The 24571-nt window shown below is 42.0% G+C and overlaps 1 protein-coding gene across 3 annotated transcripts in view; it reads right to left on the bottom strand.

The window, feature by feature from the left end:
* Nucleotides 1-24288, bottom strand: part of Poc5 (POC5 centriolar protein) — a 28953-nt gene extending 4665 nt beyond the window's left edge. Inside the window, exons 1-13 of one of the 3 annotated variants that reach the window (XR_001780803.2) lie at nt 24016-24288; nt 22185-22324; nt 20872-20959; nt 19203-19320; nt 17978-18055; nt 15717-15907; nt 13677-13853; nt 11693-11797; nt 10792-10971; nt 9514-9667; nt 7864-8141; nt 2237-2456; nt 1781-1957 (exon numbers count right to left, since the gene is read on the bottom strand). Coding sequence is in view for 2 of the 3 variants with exons in the window: in NM_026173.3 (NP_080449.1) it covers nt 1781-1957; nt 7864-8141; nt 9514-9667; nt 10792-10971; nt 11693-11797; nt 13677-13853; nt 15717-15907; nt 17978-18055; nt 19203-19320; nt 20872-20949 (1536 nt within the window). In the remaining variant the exon portion in view is untranslated. The remainder of the gene's footprint in view (nt 1-1780; nt 1958-2236; nt 2457-7863; nt 8142-9513; nt 9668-10791; nt 10972-11692; nt 11798-13676; nt 13854-15716; nt 15908-17977; nt 18056-19202; nt 19321-20871; nt 20960-22184; nt 22325-24015) is intronic. The other 2 variants (NM_026173.3, XM_006517751.3) reach the window with 2 other exon arrangements.
* Between the last annotated feature and the right edge of the window lie 283 nt (nt 24289-24571).

Raw genomic sequence — 24571 nt, 5'->3', positions numbered from 1 at the left:
ACTCAAAATAAAACAGTATAGAGGACCAACTGGGTCTCTCACATGACAAAAACTAAGCAGTAACAGAAGGAGTTTATCTGATTCACAGCCACCAACTACCAGGCAAGTACTGCAAACATGTTTTAGAGCAGCAGGGAGCCCAGAAGGGAACAATTAAGGAAAGAGCGCCTCACTGGGGACCCTGTGCTCAGTCCGGTGGTTGGTAGTGTTGGACTAAGCACACGGTTCCCAATAGAGGAGTTAGAGAAAGGACTGAAGGAGCTGGTGGGGTTTGCAACACATATGAAGAACAACAGTATCAACCAACCAGATCCCCCAGAGCTCCCAGGGACTAAACCACCAACCAAAGAGCACACACAGAGGGATCCGTGGCTCCAGATACATATGTAGCAGAGGATGGCCTTGTCAGGCATCAGTGAGAGGAGAGGCCCTTGGTCCTGGGAAAGCTTGATGCCCCAGTGTAGGGGAATGCCAGTGTGGGGAGGTGGGAGTATGAGGAACACCCTCATAGAAGCAGGGGGAGGGGGTTTCTGAAAGGGAAATCAGAAAAGGGGATAACGTTTGAAATGTAAATAAGTAAAATATCCAATAAGAGAAAGAAAGAGAGAAAGAAAGAGAGAGAGAGAGAGAGAAAGAAAGAAAGAAAGAAAGAGAAAGGAAGGAAGGAAGGAAGGAAGGAAGGAAGGAAGGAAGAAAGAAAGAAAGAAAGAAAGAAAGAAAGAAAGAGAGAGAGAGTGATTCTAAGATTCTAGTCCCTCAACCTGTAGGTCAGAATACGTTATATGATGGAGGGTTAATTAGGATGAGTTACTTAGAGTGACTTATTCTAAGTAGCGAGGCTCTGCTCCATCATAACAACAAGCTGATATAAATAAAGCTGAATTTGGGAGGGGGTGGGAGGGCCAGACATGTGGGATGGGTAGAAAGACTGGAGACATGATGGAATTATATTTTAATTCAATTAAAACATTTAAATAATAAAGAGATTCTAGGTTCTTTCTCTTTTTTTTCCTCTCCAAAATACAAGGGCTGGAAAGATAGCTTAGATACAGCACTTACTGCTCTTCCAGAGGACTGAGGTCTGATTCCCAGCACCCATATGGTGGCTCACACTCCAGTTCGGGGGCTATGTTACCCTCTTCTGGACCAGGAATACACGTGGTGCACAGACGTACTTGCAAGCAAAGACTCAAAGATTTAAGACAAAACAAAACAAAAACCCCAGAAAATCTCCTGCTCCTTTCCTAGTAACTTTTAATAAGCTCAGTCCTCTCACCAACGCTGCCTCACAGAAGAGAAGACCGAGGCTGAACTGCTGGACTTGGGGCATCTGTTTAGATGCAGCAGGCAGCAAAGTGGAGGGAAAACAGGGCAGGTTTGAACTTCCCTCCACTGTGAGTCTATGCACCTTTCTTTATAGCACAGAGTTCTTGCAGCTCACTGTCTTTTAAGTGAGACATGCTAGGTGAGAATGTCAGGCCATTAAACGAGGTGAGAAATGCAAGGGCATTTTCTTATACTTATGGACTTAAGGCCCACTGCACGAGTGGCTGATTTACGGGTAACCTGATTCTTTTTGGCATGGAATCCTTATAGTTTATTGTTTTAGCAGTCCACATGCTCGATTACTTTTTCTAGTTCATGATTTTTATGCCATTTGGAATAAACATATTTCTTACCAGGAGACATTGTAGGTGTGGGTCACACAGAGTAAATGACAGAACAATGACCGACCATGACTGTCAGGGTTGACAAGTGGCAGACTTCCGGCAGGACTTACCACTGTGACTGGATGATGTTTCTCCACAACGACTGAGCCCATGGGAGGAGAGACTCCCATTATCGCCAAACTGCTGTTGATTCTAGCTTTGGAACCAAAATCAGACCGACCTGTGATCCGGGCTGTAATTGTCTTCCCAGCTTTCTGCTGGGCTGCGGTCACGACTCTTGGTGCGTACTACAAACAAAAACCAATACCCGGTTGGTGGGAGAGCCAGGGCGTGATTGACATTACTCGGTTCTTTAACTTTCAAAGAACGCACACAATACTTAAAACCTAATGAGACAAAAAGACAAAACAAAAACCCAACATTCCCAAACTCCAAAATATTTCTTTAACCTGGGCATGCCAGTGTTTAAAAAGTTCTTGAGATTTAAAACCTTATTATGAAAGGACAGACTGCCAGGAAGTCCCCTTGTGTGCTCGCTTAGGTTTCCTGAAAGGATCAAGTCTTACCTGAAGGAAAACCACACGGACACCAGGTACCAGGCCTGTGTACACATGGCTGCGCCATTTTATTGCATGCAATTCTTTCCATTCCACATGTAATTATTCCATCAAACATGTCACCTTCTGCCCATGTCCCCTCCTCTCGCTCATCGCATGCATCCTTCATCACCAACCACTGTCTGTGTCATGACTTTTATCCCAAGTGGCATCATTACGTGTTTTTGTTCTGCTTTAAAAAAGCGTTATCAATATGTTTCATAAATAAAATAATTTAAATAATTTTTAAAGAGTGATTTCATACAACAGATTAGTTTCTTTTTTCTGTACTCTACTACATTCAGTAAACAGTATTTTAAAGTTATTTTTGTAGAAATATTGCAAAAGTGGAACAATGCTATAAAGAAGCAGCTTCAACATTTAAAGGCTTTGCTGGTGGCCACTGGATGCTCCTGAAGAAAGCCTACATGCAAACCAAGAGCAGTTAACGACGTAAATGCTCATCACGGTATAAGGTGATGCTCTTTGATTTAACTTGCAGTTCTCCATTCATGTTTCATATTTAAATTATTACTTATCTACCCTCTAACTTGGTTAGAAATGGAAAGGATGGTTGCTAGTATACAATATAATAGCTCCAAAAAAAGTGGTTTTTTTGTCTACCATGAATGGACCTAAGGGTTTGATTCCCATCTCAACAAATAAAACATTTAATAATTTCTGATGAATATTAACTTCTTTTAAGGACTGCAGATATATTTTCCCCATGCATATCCTTCCATCCATCCTCCCTCCCTTCGGTTTTAATCTGTATGTGTGCTTGTACATGCACATGCATAAACCAGAGAAGATGCTGGGTGCCTCTCGATTGCTCAGACATGATGCCTTGAGACAGGGTCTCTCACTGAACCAGAAGCTCACTGTTTCATTTAGGCTGGCTTCCTTCAAGCTCCCAGGCCACCTATCTGTCTCCCCTGTGCACCCCTAGCCCCGTATGCTGGGGTTAGAGTCAATATACAACCATGCCTGGCTTTTCTGAAAATAAGTGCTGAGATTTGAAGTTAGGTCCTCAAGTACTTTTCTGGGCTGAGCCATCTTCTCAGGCCCATGTTTTAATTATCACACTCTTCTTACTTGAAGGAGAAAATAACCTGCTGTGCACAGCTGGGGGAATTATGCTCTTCTAACATGGACTGATTTGGGTGTAACTAAAAGCGCAGTATGAACTAGTAATCTAAATGCATTTTTTCCTCAATGGCTCTTCCAAAAACATTGACTATATAATGGTCCTTTCCTGGTGGTCTGCCCCATCCAAGATTCTCTCTTTATCTGCATGCAGCTGGAGACAATCAAACCTGTCTATTCAATCAGGGAGAGGATAATGAAGGAGGCTTGGCTCTGGGGAAATTACAGCAACTCAAAGGAAAACAACATTTAAAAAGGTTGTGCAATTCCTTAAAAAATCTGGAAAGAATTTAGTTTAGTTCCATAAAAACCCAAGCAAAGGCAAAAATGAAGCAATTAATTCTAGGAACAAAAAACACGCTGGAAGGAAATATATATATGTGTATGTATGTGTATATATATATTTTTTTTCAAGGCTTAGCTATATTTACACAGGAATCTCAAGTACTGATTTAATTGAAAGTTGGAATAGCTATATGTAAACATTAACACACAGAAAGAAGGACGGTGGGGACAAGCAGAAGCTAAGACTATGTCAAAGGTGGAATCCTTCATCCATAGGTGGAAGTCAACAGATACTGTTTCAGATTAACAGACATACCAATGACAGGAACACACTGCTGAGGAACAGGGTCTGGGCGAAACCCCTAACAGCTCGGGGAGGGTTGAGGGCTACTGCTGAAAATGTAGAACTGCATTTTAATAGAGAGCTTTATGGATCTTATAAATTTTAAGATATTTAAGGGCTGCAAATATAGCTCAGTGGGTAAGTGCATATATCCTATTTTTCAGAGGAACTGGGTTTGAATCCCAGCAACCAACTCAGGTAGCGTACAAGCACCTGTAACTCTGGTGCCAAGGGAAATTAGCATTGGGGGAGAAGCCCCAATTACTAAATCCATGCTAAGTACAGAAAATTGCGGTACAACTGAGACTCTAACTTTATGGCTGCCCAATTACACCGGAAGGTGTTAAACACACCTGATTCATAGCAGCCCATTTCACCTGGAGAAAGAGGCAGTACAAGAAAACTCAGAAAAGTTTGGAATGAGAAACACCAGAGTAGCCAGAAAATATAGATGAGCAGCTACTGTCAACCAATCTGGGAACTGTGTTAGGACAACTCCAGTGTGATGAAAATTGGCCCTCGGCTAAAGACATATGTAAAGATTCTATCTGTAGTCACATAAATTTAGACACGTCACCATCAAGGACCTGCATGTTTGTAAGAGTTGACTCTAATGGTCACTTGCTAACTGTTTTGTGTATACAGTAAGTGGAGGCTGGAGAGACAACCCTGTTTAGAGCACTTCCCCATCTTCCAGAGGACCTGGGTTTGTTCTCAGCACTACATCAAGTGGCTTACAAGCACTACAGCTCCAGGAGATCAGACATCCTCTTTTGGGTATCCCCACAACACATATACCATATACATTTACAAAGTAATGTGTAAGTAATCCAAATAGCTTAAACGGGTAGAAAAAAGAGCTGTATCAAAAATGCATGAAGATATTTTAGAAAGTATTTATATAAAAAATTATTAGAAAAGGTTGCTGCAGGGAGAAAACAAAACTAGAAGATAGTGTTGAACATTTTGCTAGTTTGGAAAATAAAAGAGCACACTGAGGAAGGCTTATAGTAGAAATGTGATTTCTTTATAACCAGTAACCACATCCAGCCTGGAGTCCATTGAGAACTGGCTCTTTTGAGCACGTGGTCACCTATTGTTCCTCCTAGTGTCAGAGATGACAGCTGCTATTTAGGTCCACAGGTCCCTCTGTGAGCCTTAGTTTCCTTGTTTATAAAAGGGAAAATAGTACCAATGACCTCACACCACTTATTGTTTCCCATTCTGATGGAACACTTCAGTAAACAGCTTGGAATCCCTCCCAACAGCATGTGCCTCCAACTACACTCCCAGAATCAGAGGAGTACAGTGCCACCTGCTGTCCTGCTCTGTGATGCGAAACAGAATTTGTGTGGTGGGGCTGGGTGCAGCTGAGACAGGCTGGACTTATGCTTCTTTCTAAAACAAGACATATCTGAGGCGAGCCAAGTACTAGAATCACACGGAGGAGAACCCCTCACACTGGACTTATAGGAAGGGTCACCTGTGAGTCTTCTAGGTTCTTCAGGCACTGCATGTGTGTCTGTGTGGTAGCTATCACATCTGTAACAGGACTTGTGGATTACTTTCCATTTTTCACTATTAACTAATGTTTTAGTCACTTTCTATCTTGAATACTTTCTGTGGATTGATCCAAGTAACACACACACACACACACACACACACACACACACACACTACTCTTTTTCCCCTTTTACTGAAAATAAATTTTTCTCACGTAATAGATCCTGATTACAGTTTTCCCTCCCTCTACTCCTCCAGTTACGCCCCCCCCCCATCCAGATCCACTCCCTTTCTGTCTCTCATTAGAAAACAAATGGGCTTCTAAGGGATAATAATAAAATATAGTAAGATTAAAAAAACCTAACACATTAGAATTAAACAAGACAAACAGAAGGAAAAGAGCCCAAGAGAAGGCAGAAGAATCAGAGACGCACTTGTGCGCACACTCAGGAAGCAGCCTGGCCTACAGAGCTCGTTCCAGGACAACCAGGGCTATACAGAGAAATCTTGTCTTGAAAAACCAAACCAGCCAACCAACTAAACACCAAAAGAAAACAAAACAAATTAAAAATCCAAACGAAATAAAACAGAACCCCCAAAGCCAAAACAAACTAACAAACCAACCAACCAACCAACCAATCCACTAAACTGGAAGCCAACACATACATGCTAAGGACCTGGTGCAGCCTGTGAGGCCTCATAAGCTGGGACTGTGCTGTGCTCATACTGGTGTTTTCTCCATGTTCTCCAAGTCCACTGACCACGCTTGCAGATGAGAGCTTGGCTGCCTTAGGTCCTTAGTACCACATACACAAATATGAACAAAGACTGAACACAAAGCCGGATGCCCACAGATACCACAACAACTGGAGTTATGTGTGGGTGCAGTGTGTGCCTGTGTGGGCACAAATGGGAAAGGCTGTCTACACAATACTATGCTTTCCATGTTTCGAAGCCTTCAGAATCATCTGTGAGTGACATTAGGAGAGCGAGCAAGTTCACTCATGAGCCCGCAGGGTCAGGTGTAAATGCAGACTCTGAGGTGGTCCTGGTTTAAGAAGATTCTAAAAAGTCTAGCTCTGCGTATGTTATCTGGATATGAAACATGAATGGCAAGTCAGAAATTTAAATAAACTCCTACTGTGTTTATTTAAATGAGATAATCTACATAGGATTGCACTTCAGAATGTATAATCTTGGAAAATAAACACAGTTGAACATATGTCAGGGTTGAATTTTAGTCTTATTTCTGAGTCAAAACTCCTCCACACATTGAGATTTCTCTTACTATGTGCACATGTGCTCTGCATTTTAACTTCAGGCAAGAGCAAACACGGCAAGCAGCAGATCTCAGCATATTTTTCTCTAAAATTAGTAGCTCTAAAAGGAGGAAATTCAAGTGAGCTAGAAGACTACTCTAACCAATTGTCTGGCCAACTCTGTTCTTGTCCATTTTGGAGAGCTCTCCAAAGCGCAGTGCCTAGTCACGACCTGCCAGGTTAAGATGTACACCAAAGATGAATGATGCTGTTCACACCTGTAACCACAACACTAGGAAGGCTGATGCAGAAAATGGTTGCAAAGCTGCCAGCCTGGGGAGAATGAGTCTTGTGTCTCTGTCTCTGAGCCCTCTCCATGATAAAGTGAGAGAGAAAGAGAGCTAGAGAGCTCTAAAATCCCTCCTGCCATTTCTGTTATCTCCATCACTGGCTGGAACGATGAAGAGGAGGAAGACAATTGTCTCAGGAGCTTCAGGACATCACATGCCTTCGTGTGAGAGCAGCACTGGGCAGGGAGGGGCTGCAGAGTTGAGTCTGACAAGTTTGTGGACGGCTGCGGGTCCTCTGTTCCCTCTCAGTCACAGCCATCATGGGCTCTGTCAACAGCTTCATAACCACCTCAAATATACAGCTTCACACACACTCTCCAGCCCTGCTCAACCCTCCTCCCTAAGCTCTTCCGTGTGGACAAAGACTTTTCCTCCCCTCATTCAACTGTGGGTTAAAATTAACACCTAACAGAGACGCAATTGCTAGTGAGTGATAAGTCTGTTTCCCAAACAAAATCTAATTTTCCTGAATAGTTTTAAAAATACAAAATGAAAATCACGTCTGTAACAGTATTTTTAGATTAGTTTTCACTACACACTAATGTTTTGGTCCCTTGGCCTTGAGCACTTTTCTGAGGGTTGGCTCGTCTCACACTGACTACCCCCTCTGTATCCCACTCACAGCACTGGGGAGATGAGGGCTTGACTGGTACCACACACACACAATGAACAACCCCACCAACATGACCCGCATGCACAAACCGTACTGACCGATTCCTCTGGGGCAGGAGCAGCTGCAGATCCTGCACTGAGAATAGAGATGGGAACGTGAAGAGAAGAGGCCGATGTAGCTCCGGCCGAGGTCAGGGAAGCAGCGGAGGGAAAGGCAGTGGCACTGGCTACTCCTGCTGCTAATGGTCCAGAGGGCAGCAGCTGTGACGGAACTGCTGACGGCATCGTGGACGAAGAAGTATCCAAGTGAGCAGAAGGCTCTCTTCCGGGACCGCCAGGGCCACTCTCTTCCTTTTTATTATTTGTGAAGTCTATCCCTATAAATCACAAATCCATTCAATTAAGAGCAACGCAAACTACCCTCCAAACAAGGAAAAGACTAATGGCTAAAATGGAGTTCTAATGAAAATGCAGATACTGGTCATCTTGGAGGTTCACTGTTCACGTAATAGCATCAGTATCATCAACTGTTGATGTCAGTATCAACCACTATGGACTTCAGAGGAGGTGAAAGCTGCCACATGGGAAAGCTAACAAATGCTCTTCCTTATGTAAAGCTAAGTCTCAAGAGTGCTCCACTGGAGCCCAGCTAGTGTATAGTGTACTGCCATGGAAACACACCTACTGCAGGAGTGAATGTGGTCACCCAGGTGAGAGCGCCTACCCAGCTCTTCCTGCTTCACACAGCCATCCTCAAATATGGCCTCCAATTACAGCTTTGCATCCATTTTCCCATGTCAACATCCTCCCTATCCATTCATTACTTCCATTTTGACAAAACCAGGTTGTTTTCATTCTTGACATTAGCAAGTTATAAGTCAAAGAAATGAGTTCCTCCATGAAGACACAAATTATGAACCAAACCATCTGCCTGCTTAAATACCTAACTGCAGGGATGCGCTCTCACAAAGGGACCTCCTCCCTGATCTAGGGAGTGGATGCAGCCAACTTCCAAAAGGTAGGACAAGGAGCTTCACCCAGTTTTTGATGGCCCCCGCCCCGAATTAGAATTCTGCTACTTTCCCTTGGACCATCTGAGTTTGAAACGCTGTGAGATGTTCTAGATACTGAGGGAGACATTGTGTTTCAAGACTCCATCAAATGCCTGGCTGCTATCTGCTTATTATACATAGCAATTGTTACTTTGTTAAAGTTTAACAATACTTACAGTTCCAAGACCCTTCCAACTCTAGTGACAGCAGCTACTCCACATAAAACGCCACTTATAATTTGAAAACTATATACACACAAAACACTCCTCCCACCACAGGTTTAACACATTTTTGGCATAAAGCCACCCTGCGTATCATGACTTAAAAACGTGAAAAGGTCGGGTGTTAACAGGCAGGTGAGCGGCTCTTGCTGAGGTGGCCTCATTTATGAAGTCTCTGTTCACAGGCAGCTGCTACGTTTACTGATTCTGCTCTCTTTACTCTTTCTTACTTTTCTACTCTGTCTAAAGCTAACTGAAACGTCAAGTGTCGAGAGCTACCATCAGCTCGGAAGCACAAGAACAACGAGTAGGGTAACTCTTACTTCGAGCAGGGTATGACCTATGAAGCCCCAAATGGAGGGCGTAGGGACAAGACACACCATTGCACATTCTTAGCAGTATAGACCCAACCAATCACTGATAGCCCCTCAAATTCCTTTTGAAACTAAGCAGAGAACCTTCCATGAGTCACTCACCTGCCTCATTTTTGTTCTGAAATATGGTCATGGCCTCCAGATTTAATGCACACACTCCCCGCATGAATGCTTTCTTCATGGAGTCTTCGAAATGGTCTTTTTCCTGCTGCATTTTTTGAATCTCAGCCTTTGCATTTTCCAAAGCTCCAGATAACTGAAGAATTATAAAAAGTGCATGTGTGCGTTGTGGGGATTGAAACACAAGAGAGATTATTATTGTCAAAAATAACCAAGGTTAGACTTTGCTAGCTATCTACTTATTTATTAAGTTGTTGAGACAGGGTGCTATGTGGCTCAGGCTGGCCTCCGCCTGCTCTGTAGACCTTGAGATTGTCCTCTCTGCCTCCCAAGTGCTCAGATTATAGATATGTGCTACCATGCCCAGCAAAAAGGTCATGCTTTTAAAAACTATACACCATTTATATAGGGCATGTAATAAAATATATTTATACAAGCCACATTCCTTTGAGAGGAAAAAACTAATTCTTGTAAAATTAACAGAATTTTTGAAAAGTCAATGCTATTTACAAAATTTAAAGTACATAGTGAATTTTGGTAATACTTTCCCATAGGTTAAACCTAGAAAGACATTTTTTCTGTATGCCACTTTGAATGGCAGAAATTATATGTATTATACAATTTATTAAATTTTGTATGTGTTTTTACATGTTTGTATGGATGCACGTGTGCATATGTTTGTGCATGTGGAGGTCAGAGGTCAACCGCAGGCATTTTCTTCAGCTACTGTCCATTGTTTTATGAGTCAGGCTTCTCACTGCCAGGAGCCCCCTGTCTCTGCCTCTCTGGTGCTGGGATTACAAGAGTGCAGCACTGAGCCCAGCTTTGTAAAAAACTAGACTCTGAGAATTGAACGGGGTTCTCATGCTCATAGGTAAGCAGTTTGTTGACTGAGACATCTCTCTAGCTCTCTAAAATTATTTCAATATTATTTAGTATTATAAGAATGTTTTTTTCCTTTTAATATAACTTCAAGAGGCCTTTGCACTCCAAATGTCTATTTTTCCCTCCCTTCATGATCCAAGTGATTCTCTATGGAAACAATGATAGTTTTATTATTGAAAATCAGAGAAAAATAATTCAATTTTCATACTTTTATGTTATATCAAACTTATATAGGAGCATAGTTTATTTAAAATAAAGATAAAAATCTCTAAATTTTTGTTCTTGGCTATATATAAACACTAAAAATCATAGTCAAGCTAATAGTGAGTTTGTACATTTCATTATGCAAAGTAGAAATCTTAAAAAGTAGCTTACCATAGCTAGTCTGGCTTCATAATCATTGGAGATCTGCACACATACTTCTTCAGCCCTCGCTTGGCACGCACGTTCCACCACATCTTTCCACTGCCTCTGTACCACAGAGCGCCAGCCCTTCCAGACTTTCTTCAGCAAAGTTCTCTGAAAGTACTGGTCAGCCAGTTTACCTTCATAAATCTGAACAGAAACAGCATCCAGAACAATCTCAGAACCATTCCCCCAGGGTAGTGTAACAAAGTCACACTAGCTCTGCTGGACGGCGGCCAGAGGAGAGGCTGACCCCTTATTAAGAGTAGGTTGCACAAATTTATGCCTGCAGGAGGCACTGAGCTAACAACCACCCCGGCATCACTCCATGTGCCAATAGGCAATGCTTGTTTATGAGGAGGCTGTGCTTAGGCATTTACTATCATCAGCGTCTTTCTGAGCCAGCCTCTTGCCATGTTGCTCAGGCTGGGCTCCTACACTGGGCTCAGTGTATACCCCCTGCATAGCTGAGACTGCACATACACTGCTGTTCTCAGTTAGATGTGTCAGAAGTAGAAATAACAGGAAGCAAATGACCTGTTTAAGATATATATATATATTTTTTTTTTCCAAATAACTGCTTCCAATGTCAAGTTTGTTAAAGAGTTTCATTATCCGGGTTTTTATAAGTTAGGTACAATCCTTATTAAACTACTATGAAGCAGCAAAAGGCTTTTCTGTCATAATATGTATGTCCCATGTCAATACAATCTGAGAGATTTTCTAAACTGCACCAAAATCAAATTCCTTTGAAACCAGAGGACCTAATTTATTCTGACTCATTAGAAAACACATCTTCAAGTTTGACAAGAGTTCTTGGGCATCACCAGGAAGTCTGACATCTGACCGCAGTTGTCTTTCTCATACTCACTTCCTGTCTGGATTTGACATGGCCGATCCTCCAGCGGAAGAAGCTTTTCATTAACTCTATCCTCTCCTTTTGCTTGCCGATGGCACGAGACAGGTTGGAAATCACCTGTAAGCAGCAATTAACCCAGTTAGTGCAGTACTAAGACAGCAGCCACTGACTTGTGGAAAGGGCACAGAGCCTGAGATGTTTTCGTCTCTCAAGTTGATGGTGCCTGGCAGCTGTTTATTCATGTTCAGAACGTGATTTTCTCATGTAAAAATGTTATAGAGGATAATTATAGATCTCTATTCATCCCCCCCCTGCCCCCCCATCTCTGGAACGCTGCCTCACTTGGTAGCTTAGGCTGGGCTGGAGCTTGAGATCCTCCTCTACCTGAGTCCTGAGTGCTGGGCGTGAAGGCACAGGCTACCATGCTCAGCACAGACTGCTATGACAGCGGCCTTGTTTCCCATGTGAATGATGGGGGAAAGGGAAAGAAATCTTCACTGTGTGTCTATCTTGTTACTCCCCAATAAAGTTTACACGCATGAAAATTAAGATGCTTATTAACATTTAACTCAGGAAGACAACTGTGCTTGATAACAAAACTTAAAAGTTTTGTTAACATGTACAGAAACTCTTACCTATCTGACTTGTGAGAGGGGCGTGGTTTGGAATGTTTTTCTAGTCCTTGTTACTACCTTGGATATAGAAGTTTCTCAGTATTAATTATTCTATGGTTTGAACAAATTTATAAGAGCCGCAGTTCTGTTTTAATGATTTTTCTTGAATGACATTATTGCTGTCCTTAAAAAAGCACTTAATTCGTAAGCCAATTCTCTCTTTCAAAGACCTGAGTGACTGTGATGCCCCTGAAATGAGGCGCACTGAGCAGACCTTAGGAAACCACACACACTTACTGCAAGACCTGTTGCTACTTTGTTGTTTTCCCTTTGAGACAGGAGTCTGCTGTGTTCCTGGCTGGCCTCGAACCCGTGATCCTCCTTACCTCCACCTCTTAAATTACAAAGATTACAGCACACGTACCATGCAGCCTTGTTTGCCTTTTCAAAATAGAAAAGGGCATTCTAAGTTGTAGGCTGCGTTCTATATCTTAAGATGGATGGTATATATGGCTGCTTATTTTATTCATTTTTGTAAGTACAACATAAGCATACTCATTTGGTATGAAATTAGAACAGTTTTGAAGATAAGAGAAAAAATGACACTGTTTTAAATAAAACAAACTACACAAAATGCTTGATTTCATACTACACCAGTAAAGAGCATGAACAATGTACATTTGAAAAAACATCATCTTGCCTGTGTGGATTATGTCTGTAATCCCAGAGGTTGGGAGACTATCAGGAGTACTTCCTGTTGAGAAGTTAGCCTGGGCTACATACACACTAAGCTGGAGGCCAGTCAGTCTAGGCTACACAGTGGGACTCTATCTCAAAAAATCAAGCAATAACAAACCTCTTATCTGATTCATTAAACACTTGCACGCTGTTGCTTCCCGAGGCCTACGTGAAATCTAGCACAGCCTCATCCATAAACAGATGGGAGTCAGCAGGGGACAGATTCACTGCCCACTCCGTTTCTTAAGGTGTGAGATATGCTTAAAGTCTGAGGCACAAAACCTCAGAGCAGTTTGAACTGGCAGGATCTGAAATGTTTACTGTCACCCACAAGGATGGTTAAGAATGTAGGTAATGGTGGCTCTTTGATGCTAAGACAGTTACAAAAATGATCTGGAAGAAAAACCTAGTATGTCTACTTTGAGTGGGCTCTTAAAGCATCAGGAAATGCCAGAGCCTGAGGGCAAGGTAAACCAAACCCCTACTACACTCGTGTCTACTAGGAATAAACCTGGGGCTGTGCACACGCGCACAGAGTTTCTCTCTCTCTGTCTTATAGGAGCATACAATCTTAGTTGTCAGAGCTGTATTTCCACTGGGACATCCGCTGAGTCTCACTCAAGGGGAGGCAGAGAAAAGAGGACCTCATCCTTTCTCCCGATGGAGATCTCAAAGGCTTTCTGCAGCTCCTTCAGGTCCGAGATCTGGTTTGACAGCTGCTTCACGACCACCGCATGCTTTTCCTTCTCCTTCTTCATCTCCATTCGGTGCCAGTCGATAAAGTTCAGCCTCCACTTACTCAGCTCAGACAAAACGTTCGTCTGAAAAGAAGACACAGCGAAAGTAAGAAACCTGTTCTTTCAAACAACTGTTAAAACTAGACTGAAAATAAGAAACATTAAAAGGATCAGGTCAACACAAGGGCTATTAAAAGAATCACCACACACTAATAAACGATGTTTGCAATGGTTGTCTTACAGCAACAGGTATGGCTCATTCACTATACCAGAGGACTTAGTTTTTTCCCCATTTTATGTTACTTTGTCCTCTGTATAGCCACAGACTTAACTGTCCACACTAAAGCACATGCGGTGGTTCTGCAGAGACAGCTCAGCGGTTAAGAGCACCGCTCTTCTAGAGGACCTGGGTGCAATCCCTAACACTCACATGGTGGCTGGCATCTACAACACTAGTCATAAGAGATCCGATACCCTCTCCTGGCCTCCCAGGCACTGAAAGCATGTGATGCACTGTTGTACACCGAGGCTAAACATCCCTACATGTAAAAAAAAAAAAAAAAACAAAAAAAAAAACCTCAAAAGAAATTCAAATAAAAATGGATCAGGTGGAGAAATAGAGTGATAAGGGCTAAGCTGAGGCCGACGGTTGAAAGACTTAGAGTGGGAGTTGAAACCATGAAACGGAAGTTTCCTCCAAACCAAGTTATTGCAGTGCTTGTCTTACAACAACGTGTTAGCTAAGCCCTTTAGTGCTACTGACTGGCAGGAGTCAAAGGACAAGGAATCGCCAGTCATCTAGGAACAGCAAAACCCTCAATAACAAACATGCTTAACTCAGCACAGACGAGGTTAATGGCTGCTGCACAATCCTGCTATAGTTTCTGCTATTATCACAGCGTGACATCCAGGGGAGGATGGTAGATTCTGCTGCCAGAGTATTTTCAGAGTTATAGCTTCAAACAACAGGAAACCATGTCACAGAATTCATATGATTGTCATTTTCCATGGATATAAATGTATAACTACGTGCTTTGGAAAAGTTCATTTTCTCAGTTTTTAGAAGAGTTAAATCATATCACTTTAATCATATTTATTTGATTTCAATGACATGTAAGTCTCTGTTTGGGTATGTGAACATGAGACCAGAGGCTGTGGCCCACTGACATGGTGCTGGGAGCAGAACTCCAGTCCTCTGCAACAGCATTCTTGCTGTTAGCCACTGAACACCTCTCCAGCCTGTTCCATTAAAATATCAGCAAAAATCATGTTTTAATACTGTGTTTTAATAGTGACATTTCTGTAATGCTGATTATTGGTAGGTATTAGCATCACCAAACAAAAAGTTTTATAGATTCATCAGACATATATTGTGGCTGCTATAAAATTAATATATATCAGTAAAGTACATATACAAAAGGTCCTCCCATCCCAGCTTCCCAGACAACTGGGATTCCAGGTGTGTGACCCTCCTAAGCCCCTATGTCCTCACTAGGCTCTAAAGAGACTGCAGCAATGTCAGTCATTGCTATAGGCTATCAGGATGCAGGATGCTCTTTAAAACGCATGAGAATGTGGTGGGACATACAGTATCCTAGCAACTCTGTAAACCTTGCAACTGTAATATTACCTACGTGTGTAGCAAATACGTAATTGTAGGCCCTACTAAAACATACTGAGTACCAAGCCACAGTTTAACAAGACACTGAGGCAGCTCATATATGCATTCAAGATTGAAAGACATAAATCTAAGATTGATCATCCCAGGAATCCAAAGGTTTAGGGTTTTTTTGGGTTGTTGTTGTTTAGGTTTTTGTTTACTAGAAAACATTAAGAAAGAAAGGAAGGAAGGAAGGAAAGGAGGAGGAGGAAGTAAAAGGCAGGCAAACAGAGAGACGAGGCTCAGGTGTCAGAATATAAAGCAACTGCAACTAAGAGCTATAATACCTTAAGACCTGAACTCCAGATATCAAGTATATTCTCCAACTTCTGAAAATTTTCATCAGAGACGAGATGCTCCCCCCCATTTATTTCATGGGCATCTGTCCGAGTAGAAAGAGAGGCTGGCGAGGAAGAGTCACCTAAAACATGTGAGCTGAAAAAGTCCATGACTGGGTGAGATGGCTTCCTGGGTGACCCTACAAGAAAAGCACAGCAATCAAATAGGCGTCAGGTCAGATGGAAGTTGTCTAACTGGCAGAGTAATGTCAAAAGATTATGTTAGAAGTAATGTATAATGTCAACTCTGGAGACCAAGAAAAAAACACAGAGAAATTACTCTTGAGGTATACATACTTCAGCATGGGCATTTGGATATCAGTGCTGTCACTGATTACGGGTTGACAGGCATAGGATGCCTTCTACACCCCTTCCATCTTTCACAAACAACTCCTATGGCAAACACGGATGTGTCATACATCCTGGTCCAGCCCGAACTGAGTGTGATCAGCCACACTGTCACATTCACATTAACAAAATGCCTTTTATATTTCAGGGTTAGCTCTCAACATGAAAATACCTAAGAGGTAGGTATTTTCTCAACCATAAGGAGAACACTGAGGCTCTGAGCATTGATTGACCATGGTGAGGCAGTTGTCTATAGATCACTCTTGTTTATTTTCAATGTTGGTCCTGCCCTTAACATTGCTAGAACTTGACAATATAAAAGGGCTAGTTATTTAGTTTACTAGATATGCTGTTAGCCTCCAACATATAGATGAAAAATCTGTACAGTAATCTATATGCATGTGCACATATACACAACTATCACTTGCCATTACTCAGTGAGGTGCAGAGAGCCAGAGCCAGAAAGACAACTGGCCTCTATCTTTAAAAAGCATAACTAGAAGAGCCAATATTCCATCACAGATTACTGGAATTAGACATCATCCGTTACCATTTCTGGTGAATCCCACCTTAACTATGATGATTCTAATAACCAAGAGTGGTGGCTTGTCTCTTGTTCTTGAAGAATGAAGCAAGGACAGAAGTTCTACAGAACTTGTTACATAAAAGCAAATCTTTCTAGAACTCCTTGCAAGAAGGAAAATTATTCCCTAAATTGTGCATTTGCTATGCAATAAATAGAGTGTGGGATGGTCATACGTGAGATATCACCTACACAGTCTGAAGATAATCAAAGAACCCAAGGAGCAAGGCAGAAAGAGCAAGTGTACTCGTATTCTTTCACTGGGCTCTACTGAGTAGAGAGTCAGAAGGCTCTGCTTCCCTGCTCTGTTTTTCTGAGATAGGGCCTATGTAGTGCAGGTTGGTGTAAACCTGGCTATCCTCTTGTCTTAGCATCCTGGTAGGAATACAAACACATGGCACCTTGTCCAAAAGGCTCTGTGGTTTTATTGCTGAGAAAAAATATACATATTCACCATTTACAAAATAGAGTCATATGACTTAAGGGCTTGAAAGACCATCTGCAAAAATAATATTGCCCAAGATTCTTTCAAGTGAAGAAACAAAGGCAGGCATTTCTTACAAAGTGACTTAAATGGTTCCGCATTAATAATGCCACGCTGTAGAGCAAGGGAAGTGCCCCATTTCCATTGTTTACATTTATACATGTAAAGTAAAAAGCCTGAAGCTGGTTCTAGTAAGCTTCAACCTCCCCTCCTCCCCACCAGCCTCTCTCTGCACATCTCTGACTCAACAGGACTGCAACAATAGAGAGTAGTTAGCAGCCGTATTTCCATTAGTCACCTTTGCCATTGCTCCCTAACTGTAAGAAGGATACATTGCTTTTATGTTATAGTCAGTATCAATGATTAGTTTAAAATAATTTCAAGCTAAAAATGAACATTTTCTCACTTTAAATATATGACACAGGTCATTATATCATTACGTATCTTATCACTATAAGTATATGACATAGAGACATAGATCATTACATTGGTAGATACATACGCCTGAATGCTGGGGAGCAGTACATTGCTTATGAAGGACTTATTAATTGGCTGAACTAACTAATATCTCGCTAAATCTTTATTAAGACATCTTCTTTCTAAAGGCATTGTAAAGGATGTCATGCGCTGTAATTATGATCTTAGCTGCATGATTTTGGAATGTTGTGAATTGTTTTTAATATTATCACTTAAGCTAGCAGCAATAGCATTTTAAAAGTCTGGCTAAGTAATATGGTGACTTATTCTTGCTAATACACTGTAATTCATAAAAAAACTAAGGAAAAGTCATCCTACCTGATTTTGAATGGCTTGAAATATTTAAATCGGATCCTTTTCCCACTTCCAGTTCAGTGTCTCTTACAGGGTTATTTCCTGTCCAAAAAAAAAAAAAAAGAGTTGTTTTTATGTTTTTTTGTTTGTTTGTTTAAAGATTTTATTTATTTAATATATGTGAGTACACTGTAACTGTCTTCAGACACACCAGAGGAGGGCATCAGCTCTCATTACAGATGGTTGTGAGCCTCCATGTGGTTGCTGGGAATTGAACTCAGGACCTCTGGAAGAGCAGTCAGTGCTCTTAACTGTTGAGCCATCTGTTCAGCTCCCCCGCCCCAAGTTTTTAAAATTAAACCTCTTAAAAGAATACATGTGTACGTACTACGTGTACAATGGTTTTATTGCGACATATTCATGTATGCAGATAACATACTAACCCTTTCTTATTCTGTTTTCCTTGCACCTCTGGGTCCTTTTCCATTTAAATAGTACCTCTTCTACTTTTGTGTCTTAAATACATTTAAAAAAAATCTGTATCCCACACACTGGAAGAAGCTGCACTGCCTGTCTTCCCAAGCCTGCTTTGCTCTGCTTCACTTGATGATTCCATGGACGATTACCCACTCATCCACTACAGGGCGACTGGACTGGGTCTATGCTGCAATGAACATGGACGTGCAGGTATTTTATGCCAGCTCTCGTGTCCCTGAGTGTGTGTCTAGGGAGGACAGCTGGGTCACATGGTAGCTCTATATCTATAACATACGTGCATATTTATCTATCCTATGATTAAAGGTGTGCAGCACCACTGCCAGGCTCTACATTGAGTACCTTAATGACAATTCCTTCTGAACAAACTAAAGTGCTGCGGACTGATGAATATAAACAGGCAAGGGCTGGGAAGAGAAGTCCCAGCAAAGTGCTTGCCATGTAAGCTTGAGGATTCGAGTACAGGATTTCCAGAGCCCGGGGAAAGAGATAATCACTATTGTGCTGCTCTGATTTTATGACTTTTCATGAAGTTAAAAGTCAACTGCAGTTTCAATTAAAGTCCAACCGTCAAAAGAGCCGGGAATGGCAGTAAAGCGCAAGGCAGGCCCGCATCACACTGCTTTACACTGTGGACTGAGAAGAGCCCAGTGATGGTCAGGGGCAGTTCCACAGTCAAGCCAGCATCACCAACAGACTCAGGATCTTAAGTGGCATCTTGACAACTGCATATAACCGGGTTGGTGAGGCATACCAGCTAGCGTAGGGAATCTATCCGGTGCCACTTCTCCTCTAAGGTGAGATGGCTGCGAAGCACTGCATTCAACATTTGGATTCACAATAGCATAGCGAAGCAGCTCTTCATACTCCTCCTATGAGAAGCCAAGAACAGCGATGTATTACAGCAGCTATAATGTTGCATTCAAACGTTCATTTTGTTGTGTTAAGAAGTCTATGTAACCACATAATAGTCATATACTTACCACAATACAGGAAAGCTTAGCCCTTTTGCTTAGCTTGAGTCCTTTGAGTGCTCTGGCATGACGTTGACATTTATAATTAAAAATTTAATGGGGAAGTGTTGGTGATTCAATATAACACTTTTTTCTATCTCTTCTTTCTTACATTCTCTATCAATTTAACTAAAGATGATACAAGTGATGCCCCTTCAAGGCAATAAGCCCGAGTTTTAACCTGTTTCCTAGTATTTAGGAAGTGTGGCAGGTGTGTGCAAGCATCTATGTAGTTGTAGCACGGAGCAGTGGTGAGAAGAGGATCAGGAGTTTGAAGCTAGCCTGGGCTGAAGATACAAAGTAAAAGTCTGTGTTTGGAAAAAAATTTATGTAGCTTATCATAATGTTTAGTTTTCATATTGACAGAAGAAATTATAATTCTTTAAAAAGGTTGATATAGTCTTAAATTAAAATTTTTTCTAAATCATACCTGGTTGTTAAAATAAAGGAAAATCCAAATTTTTCAGTTATTAAGAAAAAGGGCAACCTTAACTTGACAGGATACACTGGGATAAGATACAAGGTATTCATTGGTCTGTGTAAACCTAGATGGGAGTTGACCCTAATAAAATAATGTACGGAATTCCAAGTCTCCAGCAGTAGCCTTTGCTAACTGACTATGAGCACCTATTTCTCCTTTTTTATGTAAATGAATAAGCCCCAGGGTTGGACCTGGGCAAATGGTCATCTACTTCTTCCACCGCCCTGCAGCTGAGGCAGTAAGAAAGCACAGCTTGTGGGATTTTAAGATCCCATGTAAATAACACACTCTTTCCTAAGCATTTCTCCTAACTCATCAGTCACAGCCCAGGTTCAAGGTAGGAGATTATGCCAATGCAGTAGTTATGCCAAATGTAGATTATGGCAAGTATAGTGGTCATAACAAGAACCTTACTACACAGAGCATTAGTGAGCCTTGGACCCTAGAATCTCAGATGGCTGACATTCTGTTACTTTTCATTAAGGATGAAAGCATTTGGCAGAGGCAGTTAAATGAGAACATTTCACATAATGTTCCGAAATTCTGAATTTTATTTTTCACTGTGCTAAAGCCTTTGCAGAAAATGCTTTTGAACAGTTCATGCCTATTTTCTGAAAACTTAAAGCAATATACTCCCCAAATTAGTTGAGAGTTGATAATATTGTAAACACGAACACTTCACTGTGAAGGGAATGAGTAAATGAAAAATGCACTTCTGGTTTTGCCATAAATTAATACTTTGTTTAAATTTTGGGGGGAATGTGGCCTCTGTAGCCCTGACTGTCTTGGCTCTCTCTATGTGAAACCTGCTGGCCTTAAACTCAGAGATCTCTCTGCCTCTGCCTCCTGAGTGCTGGGATTAAAGGCTGCACCATTACACAGCGTTTTCTAAGTTTTTAAAGTCACAATAACTTTAGATGTCTTCCTACCTGAAGGTCTGTGGAGACAGAACGGTCAGAGTCATTGTGAGCCACATGAAGTGAACACTTGTCCTCATCAGATGACATTCTGCAAACACTGTAAAACAGCACAAGTTAGCTTCAGTTCTCTCCTAATATTTACACCAAAGCTTTTAAATACATGGAGTGCAACAGTGCTTTAACTTGCAAATATTGTTCGTGTCATTTAAAAGAAATCACCCACTTGACATGTTCAGCAAAAATCCTAGGGCCAAAGAAGGGACTTACTTCAAACATTTGTGTTTCTATAATACCCTAAGAGATGTGCTAAATACACAAAGGACTGAAGAAAACTGCTTCAGAACCATTTCCTGCAGAGTTTCTCAGGAAAGAGCCTGTGGTCACCATTCTTCAGCCTTAGGTGACATCCCAGAGACCAAATACTTTCCTGTGACATTCTGGAGTAAGACAGCCCAAGAGTTTGAGTCAATTCCCTTGCTGAGATACTTACATCTGGGGAATATTACTGTAAGAAAATTAACTTCATACATTACAACATACTGAGACACACACAGAGAAATCATTCCATGTCTTAACTAAAGAAAACTATTGCAATGGGGGTGCGCAAGTTAAAAGGCAAATAGTAACTATTCAAACTCTCTGAACACCAGTAAGTCAGGCAGCATGGCCCCAGTACTGAGACCTGAGAGACAGACTCAAGATAAAAGGAGAGCTGTGTAAGCCAAGGCACAGAGGCATAGCATGTACGTGAAAAAGAATCAGGGTGCTTGGTTAGGCTGAATACAAATCAAATAAGAAGGCATAGTTACAATTATAACCTTTCATATTAAAAGGCTGAATCTTTACATAAGACATTAAATGTCTGAAACAACGGATGTGGCCAACCTTGTTTTTTATTTATTCATATTTACAATGGTGAGGGTTGAATGCACTGCAGCTATGCAAGTCAGGGGCTAGACTCTTACTGCAGAGCTACCTCTCTGAACACTGCGCTTTTCAAAAAATCACATTTTAAAAAAGAAATACTACTCTGGCAGCTTTAGGACAGATTTGGATTCTAAAACTATAGAGTCCAATCGAGAGCCAGCTGTAGGAATCCAAGCAGTAAGGGTTCTTTTAAGTATCAACCTGGGAGACAAAATGAGGTCCTTAAACCAGAATGCAGCCTTGGCAAGGGCTCTGAGGTGTGGCTCTGAGGCAGCTGTGCGACGGTGATGACAATGTGGGCTCATGACCAATGACCACTTAAACATCCAAGTGGGGACTACTGATGTGCTCAGATTTGTGTCCAGAGTAACTAGATGAAACATGCTACTACTCACCGAAGCAAGGACGGTAGCACAATGGAACTGGAAGGTCAGCAAGTTCAGTACCAGCTGTGCCGGCATGAGGTTGCCTCTGGAGCATCGGGTTTGTGGGCACGCAGGAGTCAGTATCCCTGGGCTCCTATGGATTTACTCATCTGTGGGCCAAAAGTATTTCTTAAAATCACATTGGTCTTGACATGCACAGACTTTTCTTATCGCCATCCCCTAGACAATTCTGTGCAATAACAACTTACCTAGCATTTATACTATATTAGGGTTCTATGTAAAGTGGACATAATTTAAAGTGTGAAGGGTGGTATATGTCATAGGCTACACTATGCCATTTTATATAGTTCTCTTGAACATCTGTAGATGTAGGCATCTGCAGGATCTGGGAATCAATCTGCTGAATTCTGTGGTTACAGAAGGATAGCGGTTATGTGACTACGTTGGCTACTCAGCACCCAGCTCCGAGCACTGGAATTCACAATGGCTAGGATGTGCCTTTGCCTGTATTACAAGCATAGGCTGGAGATTTAGACTGAGGAGGCATTGACCTCTTGGGGTAATACGAAAGAAATGGGGATGGATGGGATTCCCCATTGTGGTAAAAGAACTGCTATCCTGCAGACCAAACACAACTGCACACACTTTTAGAATATAAACATATGTATTTTCTAGAAGGATTTTTAGATTCAAACATGATTTCAAAGGAGTTCATAATCCTAACAGAGGACTGCTCTGAGAAGAGGAACCTAAAACTGCTAGCTTTTAAGGAACAGTGAAGTGTCAGGAGAAAGATGGGAGGCAGCCAGAACACCGGAATTGTGTGGAGAGCAGTATGAGGGTCACTGGCCAGAAGGGGGCAAGGAAGGCCCCCAGCATGCAGATCAGGAGGCTGCCTTGACACCCGTGACAGTTTCAGCTGCCCCTGGAGCAGGCCTCAATTATAGTTTGCTAAGAAAACAATTGAGATAAAGACACTGAAGAAGAAGGGAGAGATGCAGGGAAAACCACAGAATAGAAAGCCAGGGTGCAGCCAGAATTGTGCAAAGGGAATTTCTCTTTTATTCAGCATTGGTATGGTTCCAGAGGATAAGTAAACTAAGTCTGAGCTGTGACTGTCTTTCATTAAGCCATGCAGGGAAGATAAAATAGGCATGGATCTGCATCGAAGAATGAACACTTCACTAGTCTCAAATCAACCACTGTGGTAATTTGATCCGTTTTAATTTTAATTACATTTTCCCTTATGACTTGTTTGCAGACCTGGTAGGCAACCAGAGTTGGGAATTGTGGATTATTTTAGTAACAAATGAGCTGGTATGATCAGACGCCAAAATTGTTTCTTAAAAACATATTGCGGTCAGAAAGCGATCGGACTTTTGGAAAATACGTTATCTGCCATTTATCCCTGCTCTTTGCAAACAGGCAGGAGAAATAACGTGAGACGAAAACAGTAGCATTTCTTCAGTTTCTGGGTTCAGAAGAATGGTGCTTTAGAGGGTGACACGCACCATTCCACTACATTCTCGGCACTCTTTAACCTAAGCTGAAACCACAAGATACTTTGAATGCTTCTCTTTGCTACTGGTACAACTTAACTGAAAAGCGGACTCGGGGAATTCAAACGCAATCTCTAAGAGGCGGAGAACGAACCAACGTGTAGCTGGCCGCAAGGTGACTTCTCCCGTCTTAACTGCACGCAAAGAGAGGGCGAGCACCAGGCCCTTCCAAGTTTTCTTTCACCATCCTCCAATCCGGCCCCATTTAAATCTAATTCTTTCTTAATAAAAAACAACGTTCTGTTTGGCTATGTCCCCACGTCCTAAAGAACAGGACCTACTTAGTTCGCATCACTTGTGTCTTCTCTTTCTGGCACCTCCAGGGACGATGCTCCCAATCCTGCCAGGGAGGAACCGGCCTGGGCGCCGCCACCGGGATCCACCGTCTCGGCGAAACCTCGGCTCCTGACTCGCTGCGACAGACGGCGTCGCCGCCGCAACCAAAGCAAGCACAGCGGCTCCCCTAGCAGCCACTTGACAGTTTCAAACTGAGGGCCCTGATGAAAGACAGCCCTAACTATTGGTCCACAGCTTCAGCAATCTTAAACTTGATTGGTCCGTGGTAAGTGGGCGGAGCCCAAGGTATCTCCGCGGGACAAGCCGGAAGTAGGAGATTTACAGGCAAAAGCCGGCCCAGAGTTCCCAGAACAGAGCGCATGCTCGGTGCTGCTCTGTGCCTGAGGACTACTACGGGGCGGCACTGCAGACAAATTTAATTATCTTCGCAAATCTGTGAAAGCTGAGTGCTGTTTATTTTCAACAATGAGGATGACATAGGCATAAAGCCTCGAGATTTCGTTTCATGCACAGATAACAGGCCGCAAGGCCACTGGCCCG

Source organism: Mus musculus, chromosome 13, assembly GCF_000001635.26.
Source record: "Mus musculus strain C57BL/6J chromosome 13, GRCm38.p6 C57BL/6J".
NCBI classification, from domain to species: domain Eukaryota; kingdom Metazoa; phylum Chordata; class Mammalia; order Rodentia; family Muridae; genus Mus; species Mus musculus.
Note: the sequence above shows the minus strand (reverse complement) of the source record. Positions and strands in the feature narration are given on the sequence as shown.